General features: G+C 34.6%; 1 protein-coding gene across 1 annotated transcript in view; it reads left to right on the top strand.

Annotated features, from left to right (window-relative positions):
* Positions 1 to 24,247, top strand: part of CD47 (CD47 molecule) — a 47,433-nt gene that overhangs the window by 21,676 nt on the left and 1,510 nt on the right. The window contains exons 6-12 of the mRNA XM_015594944.2: positions 9,566 to 9,670; positions 10,788 to 10,880; positions 11,890 to 11,988; positions 13,397 to 13,489; positions 21,243 to 21,274; positions 22,617 to 22,641; positions 23,274 to 23,306. Coding sequence (XP_015450430.2) covers positions 9,566 to 9,670; positions 10,788 to 10,880; positions 11,890 to 11,988; positions 13,397 to 13,489; positions 21,243 to 21,274; positions 22,617 to 22,641; positions 23,274 to 23,306 — 480 coding nt within the window. The remainder of the gene's footprint in view (positions 1 to 9,565; positions 9,671 to 10,787; positions 10,881 to 11,889; positions 11,989 to 13,396; positions 13,490 to 21,242; positions 21,275 to 22,616; positions 22,642 to 23,273; positions 23,307 to 24,247) is intronic.

Genomic DNA, 24,247 nt, shown 5'->3' with positions numbered 1-24,247 from the left:
TAAATTAGTGAAGTTTTGAGGTGACAGTCTAAACTTTTACATGTTTAAAATATAAGATTTATTTCTGTCTCCCAGTAGTGCACTGAAATAGTCATTGAAGGCCAGTTAACATTTATGCAAGGCAAGGGGTAAATAATGCTGGTTTCATTTATTTATTTTATTCCACAACCTTTAAAAAAAGAAGTGAAAGCTAGTAAAATACTGTAGTGGATAGGCCTATTATAGATTTCATGAATTTTACTTTTACTCAATTTAAGGCATGTATATCTAAAGTGATATGTAAAAATGAAAAGAGAGATGACTGGTCATATATTTTAAGAGCTCTTCTAAATGTATGGCACTCTGGAAATGCTTTGTAATTTAAAAGCTCTTCTCAACTTTTGTCTAAAAGGCAAAAAGGGGGAAAGAAAGGGCTAATGTGACAACTGTCAAGACATTTCACAACTCTCACTTTCAAAACCGATCTAGAATTCTTCTGTAAATTTTCTTAGAATCTCAAGAGACTTTTCACTTTAAGCAGAAGACTGGTATAGCATCAAGACTTCACCAGTCTTCACTGATGTTAGGGAAGGCCTTTAACCCTGTTGGCAGACTCAGGCCTTAAGGCCTATGCTATAGAATTTAGGAAATTGGCTTTTTTAAAAAAATTATTTCACAGAGTGATTTGTTGCATTTGGATTAATCGAAGGTTGCTGATCATGGCATTTTCATTAGTAGCATTATTTTTAGTGGACTGAACCAGGAGTGAGTCTGTTCCTGCCAGCTGTATTTTTACAAAATAAGCTTTACAATTTTTTTCTGACTTAAAAAAGTAATACATAGCACTTTAGAATACCTTACATAATATAGGAAGTTACAAAGAAAAAAACAAGAATCATCTAAAGTCCCACAACCTGGAAATAAACCATTAGTGTAGTCTAGTGAATTTCCTGCTTCCCTTTCTGTCTTATTACTATGTATTTTTCTTATCTTTCTTTAAAAAAAGCAAAACTATAAATGGACTCATGGCTTTTATACATCCTGATTCCCACCTCCACCCCACATTTCTTCTTTTAGGTATGCACTATAATTTACTTAACTCTCATTTTGATGGATATTAAAGATTTTTCCAATTTTTTTTTTTTTAATATTATGAAAGTAACTCTACTGAAGATATGTAGCGTGGAAATGGTAGAGATATTTTAAGCCTGTTGAAACATACTGTCAAATGTTTTTAGAAACATTATATCAATTAATATTGCAGATAAGAATACTTGTCTTTCACCTCACAAGCCTAACATCATTATAATTCTAAAATCTTTGCTAATTTGATAGATGAAAAAACATCGTTTTAATTTTTTCGTGTGTGTTAGTGAGGTGAATGTTCTTTTTTATATTATTCTACTGGTCATATTTTAAGAAACATGCTTATGAACCTAAAAAATATTTTGGTGGCAATTTTTTATTTAGGCTCATCTTAGAACAAGTGTGTGTGTGTGTGTGTGTGTGTACAGAAGGTACCTATATACATGATTCACCCAGCCTCAACTCACATTTAAATGTGTTTATAAAATAGTACCTAAACATTTGTAGAACATTTGCTCTATATGATAGGCATTGTGCAAAGTACTCTCCATCTGAAATCACATTTACTTTTCCCAGGAACTTTATGGAGGTAGGTAGTATTGTTACCATTCCTGTTTTATAGATAAGAAACAGAGGCATGGATAGGTTAGGCAGTTTGTCCACAATCACCCAGGTGTTTTTTGGTACTACTGGAATTTGAACCAGTGTTATTTACCACAACCACTATACTTCCTCCCTGTCTTGAACTTACTTTGAGTTTTTTTTCCATGAAGAGTAAACCTATACCTGCATGCACTGACTGAGTAAATCAGACTGTTATTGATAGAGGAGAATGTGGACCTGCTTTGTTTATTCAACTAATGTCTGTCAATGAGATGCCTACCGATTGCTAAGCACAGGGCTGTGTGCACAAGATGTGGAAGTAAAATGCATATTGCCCCTGGCTTTGTAGCACTCACATTTCTGTTGAGGAGACAAATAAGTGTGCCTCTTCTGTTCCTTTTGTCACATCTTTGGGATAGACCAGGATCTAAATCTCCTTTTCTTTTGGTACTCTTTGTAAGAGGCCTCCTGTTTATGTCCTGCAGATTCAACCAACAGGAGAGTCCTATTTTCCATTCACTGTTTGGTTACACACTTTTTGGAGTGTGGTATCTTATAGCTCCTAAAATATTGCTAGTAACTCAGACCCATGATGTTCACTTTGTAGATTTCTAGTTCTCTTCAAGTTCTGATTACTGTTTATAGACTATATTTGACCACAGGGGGTTTCTGTCCGTGGTTTTTCTAGCTCTGCCTGTCAGTCTTTTAGTAGTCTAAGATAAAAACTGGGTCTTCTGTAGGCTAAATGTTCAGTAAAGACAGCAGGTTATGTCTTCCCTTTGAGGAGAAAGACTTTCTTTATACCTAAAAGGTATCTTGAATTGATCTCAGGATGCCATTGATCCTCCTGAGGAAGAAACCTGAGAAGACTTCTGAACTGAAGCCAAGCCAAGGGCTTTCAGATATGGTGAGTCTTAGACCCACCTTTTGAATTCAAAGGTCTCTTATAGGGAAATGTTCCCAAATACCTTTGCTTTTAGCTTTAACTTACAAACTTTTAAGCAAACAAATTTTTAAATCCTATGCTTAGCAAACATCTCAGATTATTAGAATCAAACACTGAGTCTTAACTGAAGTAACAAATCTCTAATAGTATTGCATTTCAGGCACTTTATTTTTATTCTCATTCACAGTTTCCTATTCCACTTAAATTCCTGGCTGATTTTCAGAGTTCTTCTCACTCTTGGACAATATAACAGATACTTTCTTTCATTTAGACATTTGATAATGATTTCAAGTGCTGCCTACCAAGACCTCTTTTTCTCATAAAATTAAGGTTCAGCTCTACATCAAGAACTGGCTAATATTTTGAAATTTTTTGAGATAGATGTATCTTAGCTTACTTTTCTCTCCTTGGAACTTTTGTCATACACAAGGAGTCTTCACTTTACACAGACCTGGATCCGCTTCCAGCATTTTATCTTTTCTTTTTCAGTGTCATGAACTACCTCTGAGAGTTCCTTTCCCGTAAAGGTTTTTGCCAGAGTTACTTCTTCTGGGACATCTTTATTCTTTGTGTCACCACCTCCTCACTGAACTACTTTATGTCAATAAGTTAAGTTTTACGAAGTTTCTCTAGCTGCATATCTAGAATCTCTTGAGTGACAATAGTGTTGACATTTGCACAGTCAGCTCTTTTTTCTATAATGTCATTTATGTTCTATTCGAAATTCACTTCCAGCATTATCACTTTACATTTCTCTGCTCTTTCATCTTTATTGCCCAGTTCCTCTTTTGATTATCCATTAAAAAATGTCACAATGGTTTGTCACTGGGAAACAGGAGGTAACACAACATATGCTTTGCTGTCTGAGTGAATTGAATAACAGATGTGCAGTGACCAGTTCTTTGAAAGTGACATGATTGGTCACTGATCACGATGCACATCTGTTATTTATGTAGTGATTTGTGGACCGAAGAAATGGCAGTGAAGTTTGCACTTTATGCACTTGCTCAGTTAATATATTGTGGTAACTGAAATTTGAACTGGGCTTTTAGAGGACTTATGTTAACTAAATCACGATAACTGAAATTTATGCATATCAGAACTGTGCAAAGCCAGGATTGTAGTAATTTATTTAAAACTTGTGCATTCAAGATTATCTTTCATTTCATTTTCTAACTTTCTAGTCCCTGCACAAGATTATTCCACAAGGATTTTGGTTCCTGCTTGTGGTATTTGGTTAGATGTCCTTCTAGAAATCATTGTTGGGAAATTCAAGAACAAAAAAATTCTCTGTCACAACAACCTTGCGATCTTGCTTAGTCCTTGAGTTCAATTTTGAAGACTAGCTTAATATTAAAAGTAATTAGGCCATGAAAGCACTTTAAAAGAAGTAATGGGACAGAGAATTTCCTCGTAGATTAGAAAAATCTTTCTGAAGAAGTGAGGACATATACTAATTTGCACCAGGAAATATCTATACAGGAAGATATGATATCATCACAATAAATTTAATTAAAAAGAATCATTCTGTGATCTGGTTGATAGCTTCTGTTAATAAGACTTTGCTATTAACTTTACTCTGAATTCTTTTTTTAACTTTTTTTGTAATTAAATTTATGGGGCGACAGTTAATAAAATTATACAGATTTCAAGTGTACAGTTTAATAATACATCATCTGTATATGGCATTGTGTGTTCACCACCCAAACTCAAATTTCCTTCTTTCACCATATATTTGATCCCCTTTACCCTTATCTACCTCCTCCCCTTCCTGCTTTTCCTCTGGTAACCACTAAACTGTTGTCTTTGTGTATGAGTTTTTGTTTGTCTTGTTAGTTTGTTGCTTTCCGTTTTATGTCCCACATACAGTTTTACTCTGAATTCTGTTAATCTCGAACTCTCAGTGCTTTTCCTTCGTCCTGTTCACATAATTACCACATTTTGTTATTAAATATGTTTTATGTACTGGTTTTATTTTAGAAAGAACTGAAAAAAAAAAAACTATAGCTCAGCAATATACTCTTTTGTAGAAATGTAGTTGCTATTCCTTTGATTCTTCCCAAATCAAACTTCCCAACTTCCTGCATACACTCTGAAGTTATGGCATCATCCACAAGGCCAGGGAATATTTTGAACCAAGAAAAGGAAGTTAGTATGTTGGATAGCCTCTTCTTTAATCTTTTATATTCAAAGTACTTTCTCCACAGGCCTGGGCTCTTTTATTTCTGAATCCTATAGACTGAGAATGTGATTTCTAATTATTATTCATTTTGACAATGTTGTTTCATCAAAGCAGGTTGGATAGTGTATGTAGTTTATTATGAAATTATTTTACTTGCCTCTGGCAAGTAACTGGTTTATCATTGGCATTAATATTCATTCTTCCCTCTCATCAGTTTCACAGAACCTTCTTTGTTGTTGTTTTATGAGTGTGTTAAGTATTTTTAAATAGTATTTAAAATTTAATTTTAATTAAATAATTTCAAAATTTGAAATTCTAATTTTATTTTAAAAGTTATTGTGCTTTATCCTGCATCAAAGACAATATTGACTTTCAGCTCAACAGATACCTAAAAATATTCTAAAATTACTTTTCTTGAGTTACCAGAAAATAGCACTTTAATAATAAAAGCAAACACATCCCCCCTTTATGATTTATTCTTAATCTGATATGAGTTATACCTCACTGGTAAGCTTTCTTGTATCATCACTAAGTCACTAATCACTTAATAAGAGACCATCTAAATGTTATGTCTTTGAGCAAGCATTGAATTCTTGGATTTGGGGGGTTTGTTCATAGACTGTGGTCTGTGTAGGCCTATAAGGGCATATCAAATCCTGTCTTCAGAGTATCATGAAAACTAAGATGATAAATATTATTTAATCTTCAAATTGGCCTGCTAATTTCACCACATTTCATCAACTGCAACCTGTATTATATCTTATATGTGCTTTATATCAGTGACAAGGAAATGAGAAAATCCTAATGGAATATTTGTTTCTAACAGCTGTTTCTTCGGGTGGCTAGACGGACATGCCATTTCTTCATTCACATGAATTTAAAAGATTACATAAAAGGACTTTCTTAGGCTAGAGTAGACCCATACCTTTTATTTAACTGGGAAAGATGATGTCGAAATAACACTTCGCATCACTCACTCTCATTAGAATGTTATGGCCTTCAGGCAGGAGTATTTGTCTTTGTCAGCTGCCAGCACTTAGAATAGTGATTGCCACGTAGTAGATGCCCAGTCAATTCTTGAATAAAGAAATAAAGTAATACTTGTACCTTGATGTTGTTGAGATGGACTGATAAAAGGGCCAATATGTTGTAGCTACACAGTAAATATTTGTAGAACAAATAAGTGGACCAACTTACCCCATTTCTGAGAAATGGCTGACTAGATTTAATTATTTTATGGAAGGTATAACAGGGAACATTCTGGATTTCCTAATTTGTTGAGAAAAAAGTAATATTGTCTTCTCGTATATTTAGTATTCTTGTGTCAAGAGTACTGAGGTTCTAAATTTTGTTAAAAATGTAAATACAACACCAAATGCTAGTGAGGGTATGGAGCCATGGAAACTCTCATACATTGCTGGTAGGAATGCAAAACAGCCATGTTGGAAGGCAGTGTGGCAGTTTATTACAAAACTAAACATATTTTTTCATATGATGATCCAGCAGTTGTGCTTTTTGGTATTTATCCAAATGGAGTTGAAAACTTATGTCCACACAGAAACCTGCACAGGAATGTTTATAGCAGTTTATTTATAATTGCCAAAACTTGGAAGCAACCAAGATGTTTTTTTCAGTAGGTAAGTGGATAAATGCACTGTGATACATCTAGATAATGTAATAATATTAACCACTAAAAAGAAATGAGCTATCAATCCATGAAAAGACATGGAGAAACCTTAAATGCATATTACTAAGTGAAAGAAGCCAATCTGAAAAGACTACATGCTGTATGATTTCAACTATAAGATATTCTGGAAAAGGCAAAACTGTAGAGAAAGAGTTGTGGTTGCTAGAAGTGAGATGCAGGGAGAGATGCATAGGGATAGCACAGAGGATTTTTAGGGCACTGAAAATACTCTGTATGATACTTAAATGATGGATACATGTTGTTATACATTTGTCCAAACCCATAGAATATACAACACCAAGGTAACATCAAGTGAACCCTAAGGTAAATTATGAACTTTGGGTGATTATGATGTATCAGTGTAGGCTCATCCTTGCTAAAAATATACCATTCTAGTGAGTGATATTGATAATGGGGGAGTTATACATGTATAGGGGCAGGTAGTATGTAAGAGTTCTTTGTACCTCCCTCTAAATTTTGTTAAAAACCTAAAACTGCTAAAAAAAAAAAAGTATCTAAAAATGTAAATACTGTTATTTCTCATTTTATTGTATGTTGATTTCAGTACTTTTAGCTGAGGGAAATCTTTTAAAGCGTGCAGAATTTTGAAATTATAAAGATTTGTCTTGCCAAGTAGCCAGAAAATCATACCAGAAAGTTTGATAAGAGCCTGCTGTTAGAACACATTAAATTATCTTCATCTTAATGCTAGGTGTTTGGGGAGGTACTTGAATTTATTTCCTTTGTTTACACTTAAAGTTTTCATAGATTTGATAGATAAGGATAAATCTACTATTTAAAGAACAAGAAAAGACCACCAAAAAAAGATCCTTGAGATTCTTGAGTTCTATAGCATCTATGTCAGATTCCTAACCCTTTAACTATGCTGAAAATTGACAACTGGGCTGCAAGGTACCTTTTCCACACTTACTGTGGGGTATGCTAAACTATGACCATTGTGAGCAAAGAAAACAATCAAAAGAAACTCTTTATAAAGATTTATTAAAGAAAGTGTGGTGATCCTCTTTCATTGACTGTGGTTACTTAAGTAGACCCCGCTGATATATATGTTAGTAATGGCTGCTTAATTTAAGGAAGAGTTGAAGGTAACCTTGAAAAAGAAATAGTGGTTGAATTAATCAACAAGAACTAAAGCCACCTTCAGTATTTATATGCAAAGGTTTTAAAAAGGTCATTCTATGGTAGAACACTGTCAATAGTGGTGTTTTTGTGGTGTTTTATTATCATGGCTTTTTTTAGCATTTTTTTCCTAATTTTGAATTTATATGAGGGTCGAATTCTTATTTTAATTAAAAATGGTATAAGTCATCCTTTTTGCATGAACTTCTACTGTACTCTAAGGTGAATTTTTGCTGCTTCATCTTTAGTAGCTCTTTCATGTATTGAATTAAGCCTGGAAGGTTGTCTTTTGAATGTTCAATTGTGAGGTGCATTTGAAACGGCTTCTATTTTATAAGCCTTTTGCAGAACTTTCAAGCTCTACTTAGATAATAATATGCATTGAATTAAAATGAAAAACCTGACATATCTAGAGAAAGTTTGTTTTTCTATGTGCCTTTTGTAACCTCTACAGTGAATTTCATCCTAGCCAGTGTTCGAGACTAGAAAATAGGGAAGCTGTGAAAATCTGTGCCTTATAAGAAGGCAGGGACATGACTGAGTCATAGTCATGACTCATATAACTGAGTGGTAAGACTAAGGCTGGATGGATCAAATAAAAGCTTGGGGAACATGCCATATTGTTTTTTATTCTTTTCTGATTAATGTCAATTTCAGTTACTCAGCTTTAGGACTGATGATTGATTAGCCTTCCATCTCCCCCTAAAGAGAATAAAGTTGAGGTTACAATCTAAGGTATGAGTTGGTAGTGATTTTTAAAAATCTTTGGGTATGTGCCTATGTTATACCTCAAATACCTTAACCATAGGTTAGCATATAACCCTGGGTTATAATACGTTAAAGATAGATTTTAGCCTGGTCATTTAGGGGGTTATTTGTTGTTTTTTACTGTATTTGATCTGTTTGTCATTTTCGTGAAAGCAAATTTAATACGAAATGTAAAATTTTACACATTTTCTCCCTTGGGACATTGACTAATGGCCTGGATGAAACAAAGTAGAATTTTAATCATGTACTCTGTTTCTCCCTGCTACTCAGTCAGCTTTTGGCTAATTTTAACAACTTGCTTGGTAAAATAATAATGATAATAATAATATTAACCAAAACAAAACCCAAAAGGTGAAGATGTAGTAAAAGAAATATTTTTAGGTATATCCATTATATTATTCATTCAGGGAAGGTACTAGGTATTTGACGATAGAGCTAGCATCAAAAACAATAACATATGTAATGAGTCCTGTTGAATATTTATAGTTTACTTTTATGAAATTATTTTAATTAAACAATTTAAGCATTTCGCCCCTCAGGCTTTCCAGAGGATGTGATTTGTCCAGTGTTTATTCTGCTTTTTCAAAACAAAATATCTAGATTTCCAGATGCCTTACTAATTTTATATAAGGTTGAACAAAGTTCTCTTTCTCTCAGTATTAATTTGCCAATTATTTCCCATCAGCGTTATCTATATCAGTTGTAAACCTGGGGTGGTTTTACTTCTCAAGTAACATTTGAAAGTGCCTAGAGACATTGTTAATTTATACAACTTGGGAGCTGTTAGGCATGTAGTTTGTAGGGGCCAGGGAGGCTATAAGGCTAAATGTTCTATAATGCGCAGAGCAGCCCCCTCTCCAGCAAAGGCTTATCTGGCCCGAAATATTGATAATGCCTCAGTTGATAAAGTCTCATGAATATGACTTTATCTTTAAAGTTAGGGGAATAAAGGCATCACCAGTAAATTCAGCATCCATGTTTATTCTGCCGTGACACTGTTTAGCCATTGACTTACTATGAAAAAGATTTGAAGCGGCTTATTATGAAGGAGTTGTTCCTCAAAGGTTATTCAGTAATAGGAAGTTAATCAGTTTGTCTCTGCACTTTTTAAGTTACAGAAGTTGCTTTACTTCTCGTGTCTGAGTTCATGCAATTCTTTCTTTGTTTTTTTAAGCACTTAAATATTCCACTGTTACGAAGGAGAAGACCATTCTTTTATTTGTTGCTGGACTAGTGCTGACTATAGTTATGATTGTTGGAGCCATTCTTTTCATCCCAGGTAAGATGTACAGTTACTATGAGGGAAGGCAAGATTGATAAGGTTGAGGACATTTCAGGGTGGTGAGAGATGCTTATTAGTTTCCTAGGGCTACTGTAGAAATTACCACAAACTGGGTGTCTTACAACAATAGCAATTCTCTTATAGTTCTGTAGGCCGTAAGTCTGAAATAACAATGTCATCAGGACCACACTCCCTCATGAGACTAAGGGAGAGTCCATTCCTTGCCTCTTCTAGTTTCTGGTGTTTGCTAGCAATCTTGCAACTCCTTCGTTCGTGGCAGCATAGCTCTAGAATTTCCTCTGTATTAAATCTCCCTCTACCCCTCTCTCCTAGAGACACTTATCATTGGATTTAGGGCCCACCTGGTTAATTAAGGATAAGCTCCTTCTTTCAAGATCTTTAATCATATATTTTGACATATAGTGCTCACTCTTTGGCCATGTAAATTAATAGTCATATGTTCCAAAGATTAGGAGGTAGACATATCTTTAGGGCCACCATTCAACCCACTACAGAGGCAAACCTCATTGGCCAAGACAGGGGAATGGGAATAAATGTGGGAAACAAATAGATCAGAAACAGCATTTCCATTTAGAGGATAGGAGTGTGAATGGGAAATAAGGATATGCAGCACATGGAAAGAATAACAAAGTTAGGCTAGGACTCAAAGCATGGACTGTAGAAAGCCATTGTTTTTTGAGTGGAAACAGTATGGGTGTAATGTTCAGGAACATAAATTTGGCAGCTCTGTTTGTAGCTGGAGTTAGGACATGAGGAAGAAGGACAGCTGGAAAGAATAACTCTTGACTTTGGGACAGAATAAATACAACAAATGAAGGGATTGACAAGAGAGACTCCATAGTTTCTCACTGGAATTCTGCAAAGTAGTTAAGAAGGAGGCAGAGGCCATTCAAGTTTTCGACATGTTGATATTTAGATATCTTAAGTTTGGCCTTAAATAATCAAAAAATAGTTGCTTATTTTGTGTGATGTTTTGGGGAAAACATTTTTAAACGTTTCACAGTTCATAACAGTAGTATTGAGTACTGTAACTTCCCATAGAGTAGGAAGTATGTAGGAAAACGTTTTAAATATTGTTTTTATTTATTAACAGGTGAATACTCAACAAAGAAGGCTAGTGGACTTGGTTTAATTGTAGTTCCTACCGTGATACTAATATTACTTCAGTACTCTGTGTTTATGATAGGTGAGTATTTGTTCTGGCATGATTTTTCCCACCTTTTTAATTTAAAAAACAGCATTTTTGATTAAAATTGTCTTGTAAAGTTTTTATAATACAATAAAAGTTGGTTTATTAAAATATTTCTCAAACTATTCTTAGTGACATTTTAAGGTTATATTAGGTTTTCAAGATATTTAGTAAAAAATGATTTTCATGCACATATTTAATGCCAGTTGGATTTTTAAAATTATGCTATATAATTTCCTAATGATTATCTTTATATTTTTATTTCAGTTTTTTGAAGTTATAAATTGTCTTTTCTCTTCTTTTGCTAAACCTCTCTTTAAAAAAACTAGTTCTACAAAATAAGGTTATAAATCTTAAATAGTGGAAATATGTATGTTATTTTTAGTTATTGGCAAATCTTAATATTGTAGTTTTAAAAGATAGTATAGCTACCCAAACTATAATTGGTAACATTTTTACTGCATTTTAGGAGTAAATCACTATCATATTTTTGTTATTAAAAAATCTGTTTTTTTTTTCTATTTACACATTTAAGTCTTGGTCTTAGAGCCTATCTCTGGGTTGCTGTATATTAGAAAGATATTAATTTGTTATAAAAATACAGATCTGGACACACAATATAGAGATTACAACGTTTACAATGAATGGCATGCTTGCATAATGGTTCTCTCCACCGGAGCAATTTTGTGTGCACATGGTGAAGCCATGCATAATAGCCATTCATATTGTAAAATATGCGAGTGTGGTAAAAGCAGCATTGTTCTAAGATTTTGGGTAAAAACTGCCAGTCCAGCTCAGTTCACTGCAAAAATAAAAGCTGCTGAATGTGTGAATCTGGAGCTGATTACTTGTGTAGAAAGACATGGTTTAGATCACTGGGAAAGCATCTACCATCTGACAAGGAACTCCAGAGTCAGTCTTTGGTTATAGGATATTGCTCTTTTGTACAAAATACAAATCAGAGTGATTGCCTCTTAAACACTCTCAACATGCTTTTTCTTCAAAGCTCCAGCTATTGGGATGTCCTCCTTCAGCATTGCCATATTGATCCTTCAGGTGCTGGGCTTTGTGCTCGCTGTGGTTGGACTAAGACTCTGTATTTCAGGTAAGAGTCACATTCTCTCTAGTCTTTTTACTAGGAATTTCTCTTAGAGCTCTATTTTCTGTCGTTGTCGTGTCCTTCTCCCCTCCCTCCCTCCCTCCCTCCCTCCCTTCCTTCCTCCCTTCCTTCCTGCCTTCCTTCCTTCCTTCCTCCTTTTTCTATATAGACTTTTATTTTTTAGAGCAGTTTTAGTTTCACAGCAAAATTGAGTTCCCATATACCCTACATACTCAAAGCCTCCTCCACTATCAGCATCCCCCACCAGAGTGGCACATTCGTTGCAGTCCATTGAACCAACACTAATATTGAATTATCACCCAAAGTCCATAGTTTACATTAGGGTTCACTCTTGGTAAATTTTGATAAATGTATAATGACATGGATCATAGTCATAGAATATCATAGAGAAAAGTTTCACTGCTTTAAAAATCCTCTGCTCTCTGCTATTCATCCTCCCTACCCTGAAACCCTTGGCAACCACTGATCTTTTCGCTATCTCCATAGTTTTGCATTTTCCGGAATGTCTTTCTTATACTTGGAATCGTATAGTATCTAATTTTTTTGGATTGACTTCTTTCACTTAGTAATATGCATTTAAGGTTCTTCCTTGTCTTTTTGTGGCTTGATAGCTCATTTCTTTATAGCATTGAATAATATTCCATTGTGTGGATATACCACAGTTTGTTTATCCATTCATCTATTTAAGGACATCTTGGTTGCTTTCAGTACATTGGAAAAGTGTTAATTTGTTATAAAATCACAGATCTAGACACAGAATATAGACATACATGTTTTTGTGTGGACATAATTTTTCAGCTTCATTTGGGTAAATACTAAGGAGTGCAATTGCTAGATTGTATGTTAAGACTATATTTAGTTTAGTGACAACTTGCCAAACTGTCTTCCAAAGCAGTTGTACCGTTTTGCATTCCCACCAGCCAATGAATGAACATTTCTGTTGCTCTACATTCTTGCTAGCATTTGATATTGCGAGCTCTTCTTTTTTAATTCTCATTTTGCCCCCACTGAAAACAGTGTTTTCCACATTGCCTTGATAGTTATTGGCTGTATGTGGCTTATGGGCCAAACTGCTATGCTTATATTCATGGGAGAGCTTTTTTAAAATAACCAGGCTCTAATTGGTTGGAGACTTAGGCTTCACTTTTCCATTAGTTTTCCTGTGATAATATACATGTTATGCAAACAATGGCTTTTTTTATTTTAATAATTTGGAGTCATTTCATTAAGTTAATAATGGGTGAACATATATTAATAATTTTTGTTTCTTGATAATTAGAAAAATAATTATTCTCCTTAAAACTTGATATTATTACTGTTAATTGTTGGTTCTTTTAAAAAATTCAGGTATTTCGTGCAAATTTCTGATATAAAATTTCATTTGTTTTTACAGAGTGTATTGCATTGCACAGCCCTCTCCTGATTTCAGGTTTGGGTATTATAGCTCTAGCAGAATTACTTGGATTAGTTTATATGAAATTTATTGGTAAGTTGACCTTATTTTTGTTAGTCTGTGTCAAGAATTTCAAGTATACAATTTGGAAAAAATGCTTTTGGTTGGTTCTCTTACAGCTTATATTGGTAACTAATAAAAAAGGATAGAAATCACGAATTAATGAAAATTTTAGATTATACACTAGCTTAAAAGAAAATAGCTTTATGTTTTAGGATGTATAAACTTAAAACATAAAGAAAATAGCTTTATGTTTTAGGATTTTTAAACTAAGTAAAAGGAGAGCTGGTTGAGGATTCATTTTAATAAATAGAAGAGGATCTTTAATTGGCCCATTGTTTCTATGATAGAACTATTTTACAGAGCCCTATTTGTCATTTGCTCTTCTAGCAGGCTGTTTACAGACCTCGACTGCACTAAGTAGACGGGAATCGAAATTCAAAATCTGGCAGTTTTGTTAATTAAAGGGCAGTATCCTCTGATATTTGACTTTGAAATATTTTTAGTTAAAACTAATATAATAAAAACATTGAGTTTTAAAATTTAGGCTTTTATTACTTTTAAAATCAATTGTTAGTAAGTGTAGAATTAGTTTATTGTTTCTAAACTTTATATTTGCCAATTTTCAATTAACAGGTTTCTATATAAGTTATTTTGATACACATATGGAGGTAGATGCTTTCAATAGTGCCTAAAACTAGTATGTTGTCTGACCTAAGCTAAAGACGTTCCCTACAATCTAGTTTATATGTCTTCTTTAAAAAAAAAAAAAAAAAAACAGAACTCTGGAAATTGTGAGGACTTCCAGTCAAGTTGTCAGAGTAGGTAAATGTTGTGCTTGCCTCTCTCATGACCATATTAGAATTACAGCTAGACTACAGAACAACCATCATTGAGACTCTCTTGAAGTCTAGCTGAACAGAAGCCCTATAACTGAGGACATGCCGAAGTAGCTGCCTCGACACTAGTAGGAGGGGTGGAGTTGCGAAACAGCTGATCTTATACCTGCAAGTGGCAGTCAAAAAATTGGGAGGGATATCTCAGCTGCAGAAGTCTCCCTGGAAGAGTGAGGGGGTCCCAACCCCATACTAGACTCCCCAGAGTTCTAGTGCCAAGGAGAAAAATACACCAACTTCTGGCTGTGAAAACCTGTTGAGATTATGGCTTAGTGAGACTGAGAGCTGCTGAAGTTTCAGGCATTCCTCTTAAAGACCCACCCATAGACTTACTCACTGACGGATACGCTCTTTCTGAGCTCCAGCTCTGGCGCTGCAGCTTGAAAGGTGCCAGGGCAACAAGAGGAGGAACTGAATTATCTAGCTTAAAGATGAGGGCTGGAAGGGCAGCTTTCTCCCAGAGAGAAGTACTGGCAGAATCCATTGTTCCTTTGTGGAGCCCTCCCCGCTCCTGGTGTGCTGATACAGGCAGCCGCCATATCTGAGTCTCCATCAACCTGGCTTACACTGGTCTCCCCGCCCTGGTGATTCCCTGAGTCCCTGCCCAACCCAAGCTACTTCTAGTGGCTTTTCCATACAAACGGCTTGTTTTGGCTCATACTGCAGACTTTCGTAAAACATCTTAAAGATTCACAAAACCCAAATAAGCAGTATCTGACCTTGGCATGCCCCATACCTCTTGCTGAGCAGCCCCAAGCCCAGTCCTAGTGGCAGCTGGCCTCAGTTCATGGCTTGGTTTCTCAAGGCACCTCCAGACTGACACACCCAAAGGGCAGACGGGGCAAGCACCAGAACCCTGCTAAAGTGAATCCTGCTCTGTAGGGTCAGCCCTTGCACAATAGCTCTTCCAGTGTAGTCACTGGCCACTCCTCACAACAAACCAGCCCTAGAGTCAATCCCTTGCATTGACCTGCCAATAGCAACAAAGGCTCAACTACAGTAGGAGGGTACACGCAGCCCATACAAGGGACAAATATGGAGCACCCAGCGTAGGGGACCATAGAGATTCTGCCACTGGGCTCCACAGGACATCTACTATATAAAGCCACTCTACTAAGACCAGGAAACATAGCAGCCTCACCTAATACATAGATACAAACATAGGGAGGTACCAAAATGGGTACTGAAATGAATACCTTGGAGAGAATCAATAGCAGATTAGATGAAGCAGAGGATCAAATCAGTGATTTAGAAGCTAAAGTAGCAGAAAACACCCAATCAGAACAACAAGAAAAAAGAATCCAAAATAATAAGGATATTTTAAGGGGCTTCCGGGACAACATCAAGTGTACCAACATTCACATCAGAGGGTTACCAGAAGGAGAAGAGAAAGCAAGGAATTGGAAACCTATTTGAAAAATAATGATGGAAAACTTCCCTAACCTGGCAAAGAAAATAGACATACAAGCTCAGGAAATGGCAGAGTCCCAAACAAGATGAACCCAAAAAGGCCCATACTAACATACATCATAATTAAAATGTCAAAGGTTAATGATAAAGCAAGAATCTTAAAAGCAGCAGGTGCAAAGCAATCAGGGGGAACCTACAATCAGTTACCTACAAGGAAGCTCCCCTAAGACTGTCAGCCGATTTCTCAACAGAAACTTTGCAGGCCAGAAGGGATTGGCATGAAATATTCAAAGTGATAAAAAGCAAGGACCTACAACCAAGATTACCCAGCAAAGCTATCACTTAGAATTGACAGACAAGAATAAACTAAAGGAGTTCATTAACACCAAACCTGTATTATAAGAAATGTTAAAGGGACTTCTTTAAGAAGAAGAAAGAAAAGACCAAAAATATTAATAAGAAAATGGCAATAACTACGTATCTGTCAACAATTACTTTAAATGTAAATGGATTAAATGCTCAAATGAAAAGATATAAGATTGCTAAATGGATAAGAAAACAAGATCCTTATATATACTACCTACAACAGGCTCACTTCAGATCAGAAGATACACACAGACAAAGTAAAAAGATGAAAAAAGATGTTTCATGAAAATGGAAACAAGAAAAGCTGGGGTAGCAATACTTATGCCAGACAGAATAGACTTTAAAACAGAGGCTATAACAAAAGACAAAGAAGGATCCAGTCATCCCACTTCTGGGTGTTTATCCAAACAAATCCAGAACACTACTTCGAAGGGACACGTGAATCTATATGTTCATTGCAGCATTATTTATAATAGCCCAGGTATGGAGGTAACATGGGTGTCCATCAATGGATGAATAGGTAAAGGAGAGGGTTAGTACATATATACAATGAAATATTACTGCGCCGTAAAAAAGAATGAAATCTTGCCATCTGCAACACCGTGGATGGACCTAGAGGGTATTGTGCTAAGTGGAGGAAGTCAGATAGAGAAAGACAAATGCCATATGATTTCACTTATATGTGGAATCTATAGAACAAAATAAAACAGAAACAAACTCAGATACAGAGAACATTTTGATGGTTGCCAGACTGTTGGGAGGGGAGTAAAAAAGGTGAAGGGATTAAGACGTACCAATTGGTAGTTTCACAGTAGTCATGGGGACGTAAAGTATAGCATAAGGAATATAGTCAATAATATTGTAATAGCTATGTATGGTGTTAGATGAGTATTAGATTTATTGGGGTGATAACTTCGTAAGTTATATAAATGTCTAATTGCTATGTTGTACACCTAAAACTAAAATGTTATATACCAACTGTAATTGAAAAAAGTATTTTAAAATAATTTTTTATTTATGAAGTAAAGCAACTCTTAAACACTTATCAAAATAATCGTTACAAACTAATAGAGTAAAAAAAAATTAGTCTTTCTGCTTTGCTTTAGGCAAATTTTATTTTATGTGTTTCTAAAACTTCATAAAAACCTTGAATTGTTACAGTCGAATAATTTTCCATGTGACCTTGCATGGTATTTCCAAAGAAACATTATCTTTATTTCAGAACTTCAGCTTTTGCTGACTGATTATTGAGTTCAATTCTGTTATATATTCTTTACCTCCTTTTAATAATACTTATTAGATAAACAATTAAAACACAGTACTTCATTAAAATTTGCCCATCTTTAGTTTATGTGTTCATAATGTCAGAGTTATTTCACCAATGAAATTTTCTTAATTCATACCTCATAAGTTCATAAAATACAATTAAGACTTCTAAAGCAGAAGAGTATGTGTTTAGTAGCTGTCACGAGCATCATATTATGAATGTTGATACATATTCTATTTTTGTTGAGTCTTCTAGTCACCATTTGTCTGGTTCTTAAAATGATACTGCTGATTATGTTGCTCCCTATGAATGCCCGAAAACAGTATGTGACCTGCAGTGTCCATACAAAGTGAGGTAGAATTAGGTGTCATTGACCAATAGTCAGCTCTTTGTTCTTTTTTTCTCTCATTATCTGAATCACTCACCCTTTTATGGTCATGCTCCCCCATGCCTCCCACGCGTAACAAAGAATGATGTTCAGTGCAGTTGCCAACAAGTCTGGAGATGCTGACTCAGGTGGAAATAGGCATTGTCTAGCCATCACCCCCTTAATCTTGCTCACCCCTCTTCTCCATTGCTTATATCCCTAAGAAGCCTGTGAAACTGGTATGGTTACAAACATGCTGTTCTCATATTAAAATCAAAGTGAAATTATGAAAAATTACCCCAAGTTATTTTTTATCATAGTTTAACATATAACTAATACCATATGTAAGTTAAGAATTTAGTCTTATTTTATTGACATGTTGAGAATATTCTAAATTAACTTTTCAAATCAACTTATCCAATGCCAGAGTTCAGAGGCACATCTTCCTTCACTTGAAGGGCAAGAAGAGAAAAGGTACAGGAAAGTTGTTCTTTAGATACTCTAGTAGACTGAGAAATGGATGTGTTTTTCTTATATAATCTGGATGTATAAATCTGAGTATATGTAATATTAAGGTTGCAAATTTGAGCATTTGAATCAGCAAGTAAAAATTGTAAATGTTTCCAAAATAACTTTTACTCATTGCAGATACTCTGTTTTGGAAAAGCCTAATGATTGTGTCTTGACTGGAATGCAATAAAATCCTCAGATAGATAGTAAAAAAAATTTTGAAGCTATCTCTTTAAATTAATAAACCTATGAGAAGTTTAATTTTTATCATTTTCATTATTTCCAAGTTTAAATTTGTAGCCTTAATTTTTACTTTAAAAAGTAGGATCTTAACTTTCATTTTTTTTCTAATCTTATTTAACTGTATTGGATTTTTTTTTCCAATGGAAGTATTTAAATTTTATAAAATGAAATTAAGGTGAGAACAATAACAATATGAGAGCACATGGAAGATTAAAAGAAACTAAGTAAACTCAGTAAAATTGGGCTCGTTATATATATGTGGTGTTTATATCCATTCTCTGTAAGAGTCAACATTTGTTTACTTTTTTAAAGCCATTTCCAGTATAAGGGCATATAATTAATTGTGTTTTGACAGATTAACCTACTAGCAGTCAGATACCATATTTACCGTAGCTCGTATATTTTAGACTGACACGGAAAATGATAGATAGATTGATTGATTGATTTTTTAAATTCAGTGATATTTTCTTGCCCTTTGTTGAGGAGAGGTGAATCTGGTATCAACAGAGAAAGTATTCATGGAAATTCAAAACCTAGAAATATATTTATGGCATGTGTCAGGTGTTTCAGAGAGAGAAGAACAAATCAAGAAACGACATTACAAGTAAGAATGCTAAAGGATTGTGGTTTAAAAATATGTAGATATGGCTGTCGATGCCTTAGGCCCATGGTGGCAACAGATAAATCACAATCATTCTTTTTTTCACATAGGTCATATGCTTATTGGAGAGGATTAACTCAAATGAAATTAACTTCTACACTGTTTGATTTTATAATATTAGAGGGATTGCAGTTGACTAAGTGTCCCTTTGAATCGTTATTGTTCTTTATAGATCTCTTTTTCAGAATGGGCTAGGCCAAATGTGTGATATTCCTTCTGCCTGAGCATTGGAACTCAGAAACTATTTTTTAAACAGTATTAGGGTAGAAAAGGAGCTACTTGGCAGTTCTTAATACTAATTCTGATGAATTAATTTCTGAGCTCAAAAATATAACTCTAAAATCTTACCTCTGACTCTTCACATTACCCTCAGAAATTTACATAGCTGTTCAGTTCTCTTCCTAAATAGAGCATAATGCATAGAGAACATGGTTTAGTTGAAGTAAGTTGTATATGCATGTAACAATCATGATGGTGCCTTAAAAAGTTCTGTAATGAAGCCCGGTTTATTTGGAAGGCTGCTAAATGTGAACTCACTCATATTCCCAACCCATTTTCTTCTAAACAGGAAGAAAAGAGCTTTTCTTCCTGTTTGGTTGAAAGACCAAACCACTCTCTGAAGTGCCTCCTGTAAGGGAAATTTACTTTGAAGCCACAAATGACATTAACGGAGATGGCTGTCTCATGAGAGCAGCCACATAACTGGGCATCACAGAGAGTGGAGCAGTAAGTAGTTAAGGAATTGGAAGGACCCCATATGTCTGGAAGGAATGAGTCATCGCATTGCCCTCTTCAGTAACAAGAGTTAGTTAGCCCCTCTGCCAGTTATAGTTACTTAATTCCTCTCTCTGTTGTTCTTTACCTACTAGCCAACCAGCTCCTCTCCTTTATGTCCTTGTTTATGTCTTCCTACTGGCAGCTTTTCTTACCTATAGCTCTAAGCTTTGAGCTCCTCCTTGCTTGCTTTCTCTCCTTGTCACCTTCTTTTACCATCACCAGCTCTCTAGTTTTCTTTCTATTTCTTCCCCTTCAGATATTTCAGTTGGGGAGAGAGACGTTTCAGACCAGTCGGTTGCCATTTTTCTCTGTTTGAGAGAGCCTTATAAGCTTCTGGCTAGCCTGTAGAGTGGCTGCCCTTGGTTTGGGTCTCACCCCATTTCTTGTCAGCTTTGGAAGGTTGGTAGAGTGGGCATGAAGGAGTGGTAGTAAATAAATAGTGTAGAAAACTAGAGCAGTTCTGGGACCTGCATCAATCTGCTAATAAGCAAATCCAGTACCATCATCCAATTCAGAGAACAATGGTGGTGACTGCTCTTACCAGCACCATCACCCTCTTACAGGGTCATTCACAGGATGTTGCTCGTTGATGCTTTTGTATCTGTAGCACTCTGATTCTGTATTTAGGACTGGTGTTAGCTGCTGTAGGTCCTCCTCACTTGGGTTTGTAAGGAAGTTCTCTCTCCTTCACTGCGCAACTAGAGCAGCTCTTTTTCCTTTGATCACTTTTTTCATACCCTATTTTTCTTCATCTTCATTAACCAATCCATTCAGTATAGTGAAGGGTAAGCTAAGAAGGAACACATAAAGAATGGCTTGATTGTAGCTAAAACTAGTGTCAAGAATAGTTCTTTAAACTCAGAGGTATCTGAATATTTTCTTTCATTTGTTAGCTGTCTGGAGCTTTGAAAACTGGAAAGATAGAAGAAGGAAAAAAAAAAGACGGGTACAAAGAACAAGAGCAGTAACGTAAGGGTGGGCAATGTAGTAGAGACAGTGATTGGTTATTGCCACTTTCTTTTTACTTTCTGGCTGGATTGAGTAGGGAAGCGATATAGAGTATGTTTATTATTTGATGTAGGTGTAGTGTTTGCACCATTTTATTCCATCAATTCATATGATCAAGAATGTTCTGTGTTTTTTAGTAGACTATGAAAGCTGAAACTTTCAGTGGAGTTTCAGGCACCTCTAGTTTTAGCCTTGAACATTGTATTTTAAAACTAAACATCATATTGCCTTAACTTCTTTCATTTATTAAATTGATTTTCTTATTTTTCAATTTTTATCAGCTTCCAATCAGAGGACTATACAACCTCCTAGGGTAAGTTAAATTTTCTTAAATGAATTGGTTCTGATCACTTGATGGTTTAGACTGAGGAATGGTAATTGAGATATTGAACCCTTTTGTTGTTTAGTATAACGTCAAATTAAGAGAATATTGAAGTCATTTCATGACCTTTGCGTAAATAAATCTAATTCTATTTTAAACCCTATGTTTGATCATTTAGTAGCATTAGGATAGAATAAGTGATTCCTTAAGATTATTCTAAGTTCTCATGCCCAGAACTGACAAGTTTATGTGTAAGAATAATGGTCATTATCTCTGCTGAAGGCAAGCTGATTCCAATATTTTGTCTCACCCGTTAGGTTCATTTGATGTGAATATACAAAATGATATTTCAGGCCTAAAAAAGAGATTTATATTAAATTTATTTCATTAAAAATAATAATCTATAAATAAATGTAAACATAGTTTTAAAATGTCTGTTCTGTTTATGATTAATTTCTCTCCTTCCCCCATTTTATAAGCATTTTTCTTCAAACTATACTGTAGCTTTTTTTATTTCTTGGATACCTTAATAAGCTGAGGAAATTCCAAGAAAAGGAGTAAAATTAGGAGATAAACTGAGAGGGGTAAATGAAGGGGATAGGGGAAAAAACCTTTATGGTGATAGGAACAAGAGCTACTTTATGGAAATAAGATCTGAAAAGGACTATATTGTACTCATCTTCCTATAAAGGATTTAATGATAGCTCTATTTGGAATGCCAAAAACAAGACTCCTGTGTGGCAAGAAGTGGAGATTACATATACTCTTAAATCTGACAAGCCACAACAGACATGCCTCAAAGGCAAGGAGGGTGGGTGATGTTGTCTACCACAAGTGTTTATTCTGAAAAGATTGGTGGCATAGCTACTTTGGTCAGAAATACAGCAGTTTTAAATACGCCTTTGTTAGGGATAATCCAGCCATTAGACCCTTAAATTCTAACACATTTTCTTTCCCTGCTACTGAGCTCATATTGTATGACTTAATGATTCTGTTTTACTCTCATCTCTTGTTTAACTGTATTATTTATTATGTTGCTATTTATATTTCTACTTTAATAATTTTTTTGAGGAGTTAGGATTGTTCGAACAGAAGCTAGGTGGGGTGGGAAATTCTAAATAGAAGAATATTAAGAGAATAATATAGTTATTATTAAACTATTTGTGTGACTTGGCAAGCTTTGCTTTTTTAACCTCGATTGCCTTGTTTTTAGTCTATAGGATTCACTGTTTTCTATAGTTTAAATGTTAGCATATATAAAATATATTTTGTAGTATAAAAGTACATGAAATAAATTCTATTTTTATGTAAATATATTTTAAATATTTTCCAGAAAGCTGTAGAGGAACCCCTTAATGGTATGTGGTTATTATAAACTTGTATATTTTTCTTGACCCATTACCAGATCATAATTTGAACTAGTCCCAAAAGCAGATAGAATGTTCTTTCTGTGTCTTGGGAAGAACCTAGTGTTTTTTTCTTGTTTTGATCTCTCTTATTTTTTTTTAATTTATCATTTATCAAGAATTGCTTTTTAACAAAAGCAATTATTCTTACCTGTGAGAAAAATGCACTTGTGTGTCTCCCAAGTAGTTGCTTGCACTAGCCAGGTGATACTGGGTCAGGGGACCATTGCCTTTTGATATTGGCCAAGATGAAGTATAGCACCCTCAATAGAGAAGAATCTCAATAAATTTTAATTTCTGATTTATAAATTTGAGAAAGATACAGGCTGCTACCATGGGGTGAGACCAAAACATCTCTCTTTCTCCCTAAATCTAGATCTGTATTCTCAACTAACTTTGTTACCTTTCTGGGGGGTGTGGGTACGATCCACAGAAAGGCACTGGGAATCAAATGCTGTAAAATTAACTTGGATTTATAACTGGGGAATAATTGGCATGATGTTACTGTATATTTGTTTATTTAGAAATGATTTTTAATTGTAGAACTTTACTAACTGCTTGCTTGGCTTGTTACTAATTCTTAGAATTTAAAGAATCAAAAGGAATGATGAATGATGGTAAGTATAAAATTCACCTGCAATTATAGATTGGTTAAAATATGGGCATTGAAAACAAAGAAAATTGCTTCTTGAAAATATGGCTTTTTTTTTAAATAAAAGGGACAATGTCAAATCATAAAGGTTTACATTTGATTTATAAAACAAATCTAATCTGTTAAAATTGCAAAACTAGTAATATAAAAGCTGTAGGGTGTCATTAATCAGACTTTCCAGTCATATTGCTTATAACAAAGAAAAAATACCACTTTGTAAAAAACATTTTTCAGATGTAGTGTCTGGTGACTAACTTTAAAATGGTTTTTCTACATACATAGATAACCCGGCACAAATCTTTATCATCTTGACAGAGGGTTTTTTTGTTTGTTTTGTTTTGTTTTATTTTGTTTTGATGCTCATGCTCGTGATTTTATTGCATTTAACCATAGGCGACTTAATATCTTTGCTTTTCAAGCAAGAACTTTGTTCTAACTTTCTGGGAGAGGATTAAAAAGTGAGAGAGAAAAATGTTCGGTCACGCCAGGTTTTGCTTCTTTTGGGGGGCTCTGGGCTAACAACTTAAATTTTTTATTAAGTATTTTAAACACATGTATTCTTAAAGTTAAATAAGTCAGAGACAGTGAGTGCTATCAGTATTCATTTTGATTTTACCTTAGCATACAATACATCAGTTCTTTTTACGTTTTCATGTGTTTTTATCTTATCAAAAATTTCTTCATACCTTTGGTATTTACAATCATGCCTTGATAATGTGAATAGTACACTTTCTATTTTACTATTTCAAAGTCTGTGACCTACTTGCTCACCTCTATAGCAAAGTGCAGCATTTAACTTAAGAGACTATATTCCCCTGAATACAATTAGTTTTTGCATAAGATTAAAAACGCACTGATTGTGTGTGGATTAAGTTTAAAACAGTGCTTAGGCTGGGTTCAACAAGG

Source organism: Pteropus alecto, unplaced genomic scaffold, assembly GCF_000325575.1.
Source record: "Pteropus alecto unplaced genomic scaffold, ASM32557v1 scaffold270, whole genome shotgun sequence".
Classification (NCBI taxonomy): Eukaryota; Metazoa; Chordata; class Mammalia; order Chiroptera; family Pteropodidae; genus Pteropus; species Pteropus alecto.
This window is presented reverse-complemented; position numbering and strand designations above follow the sequence as displayed.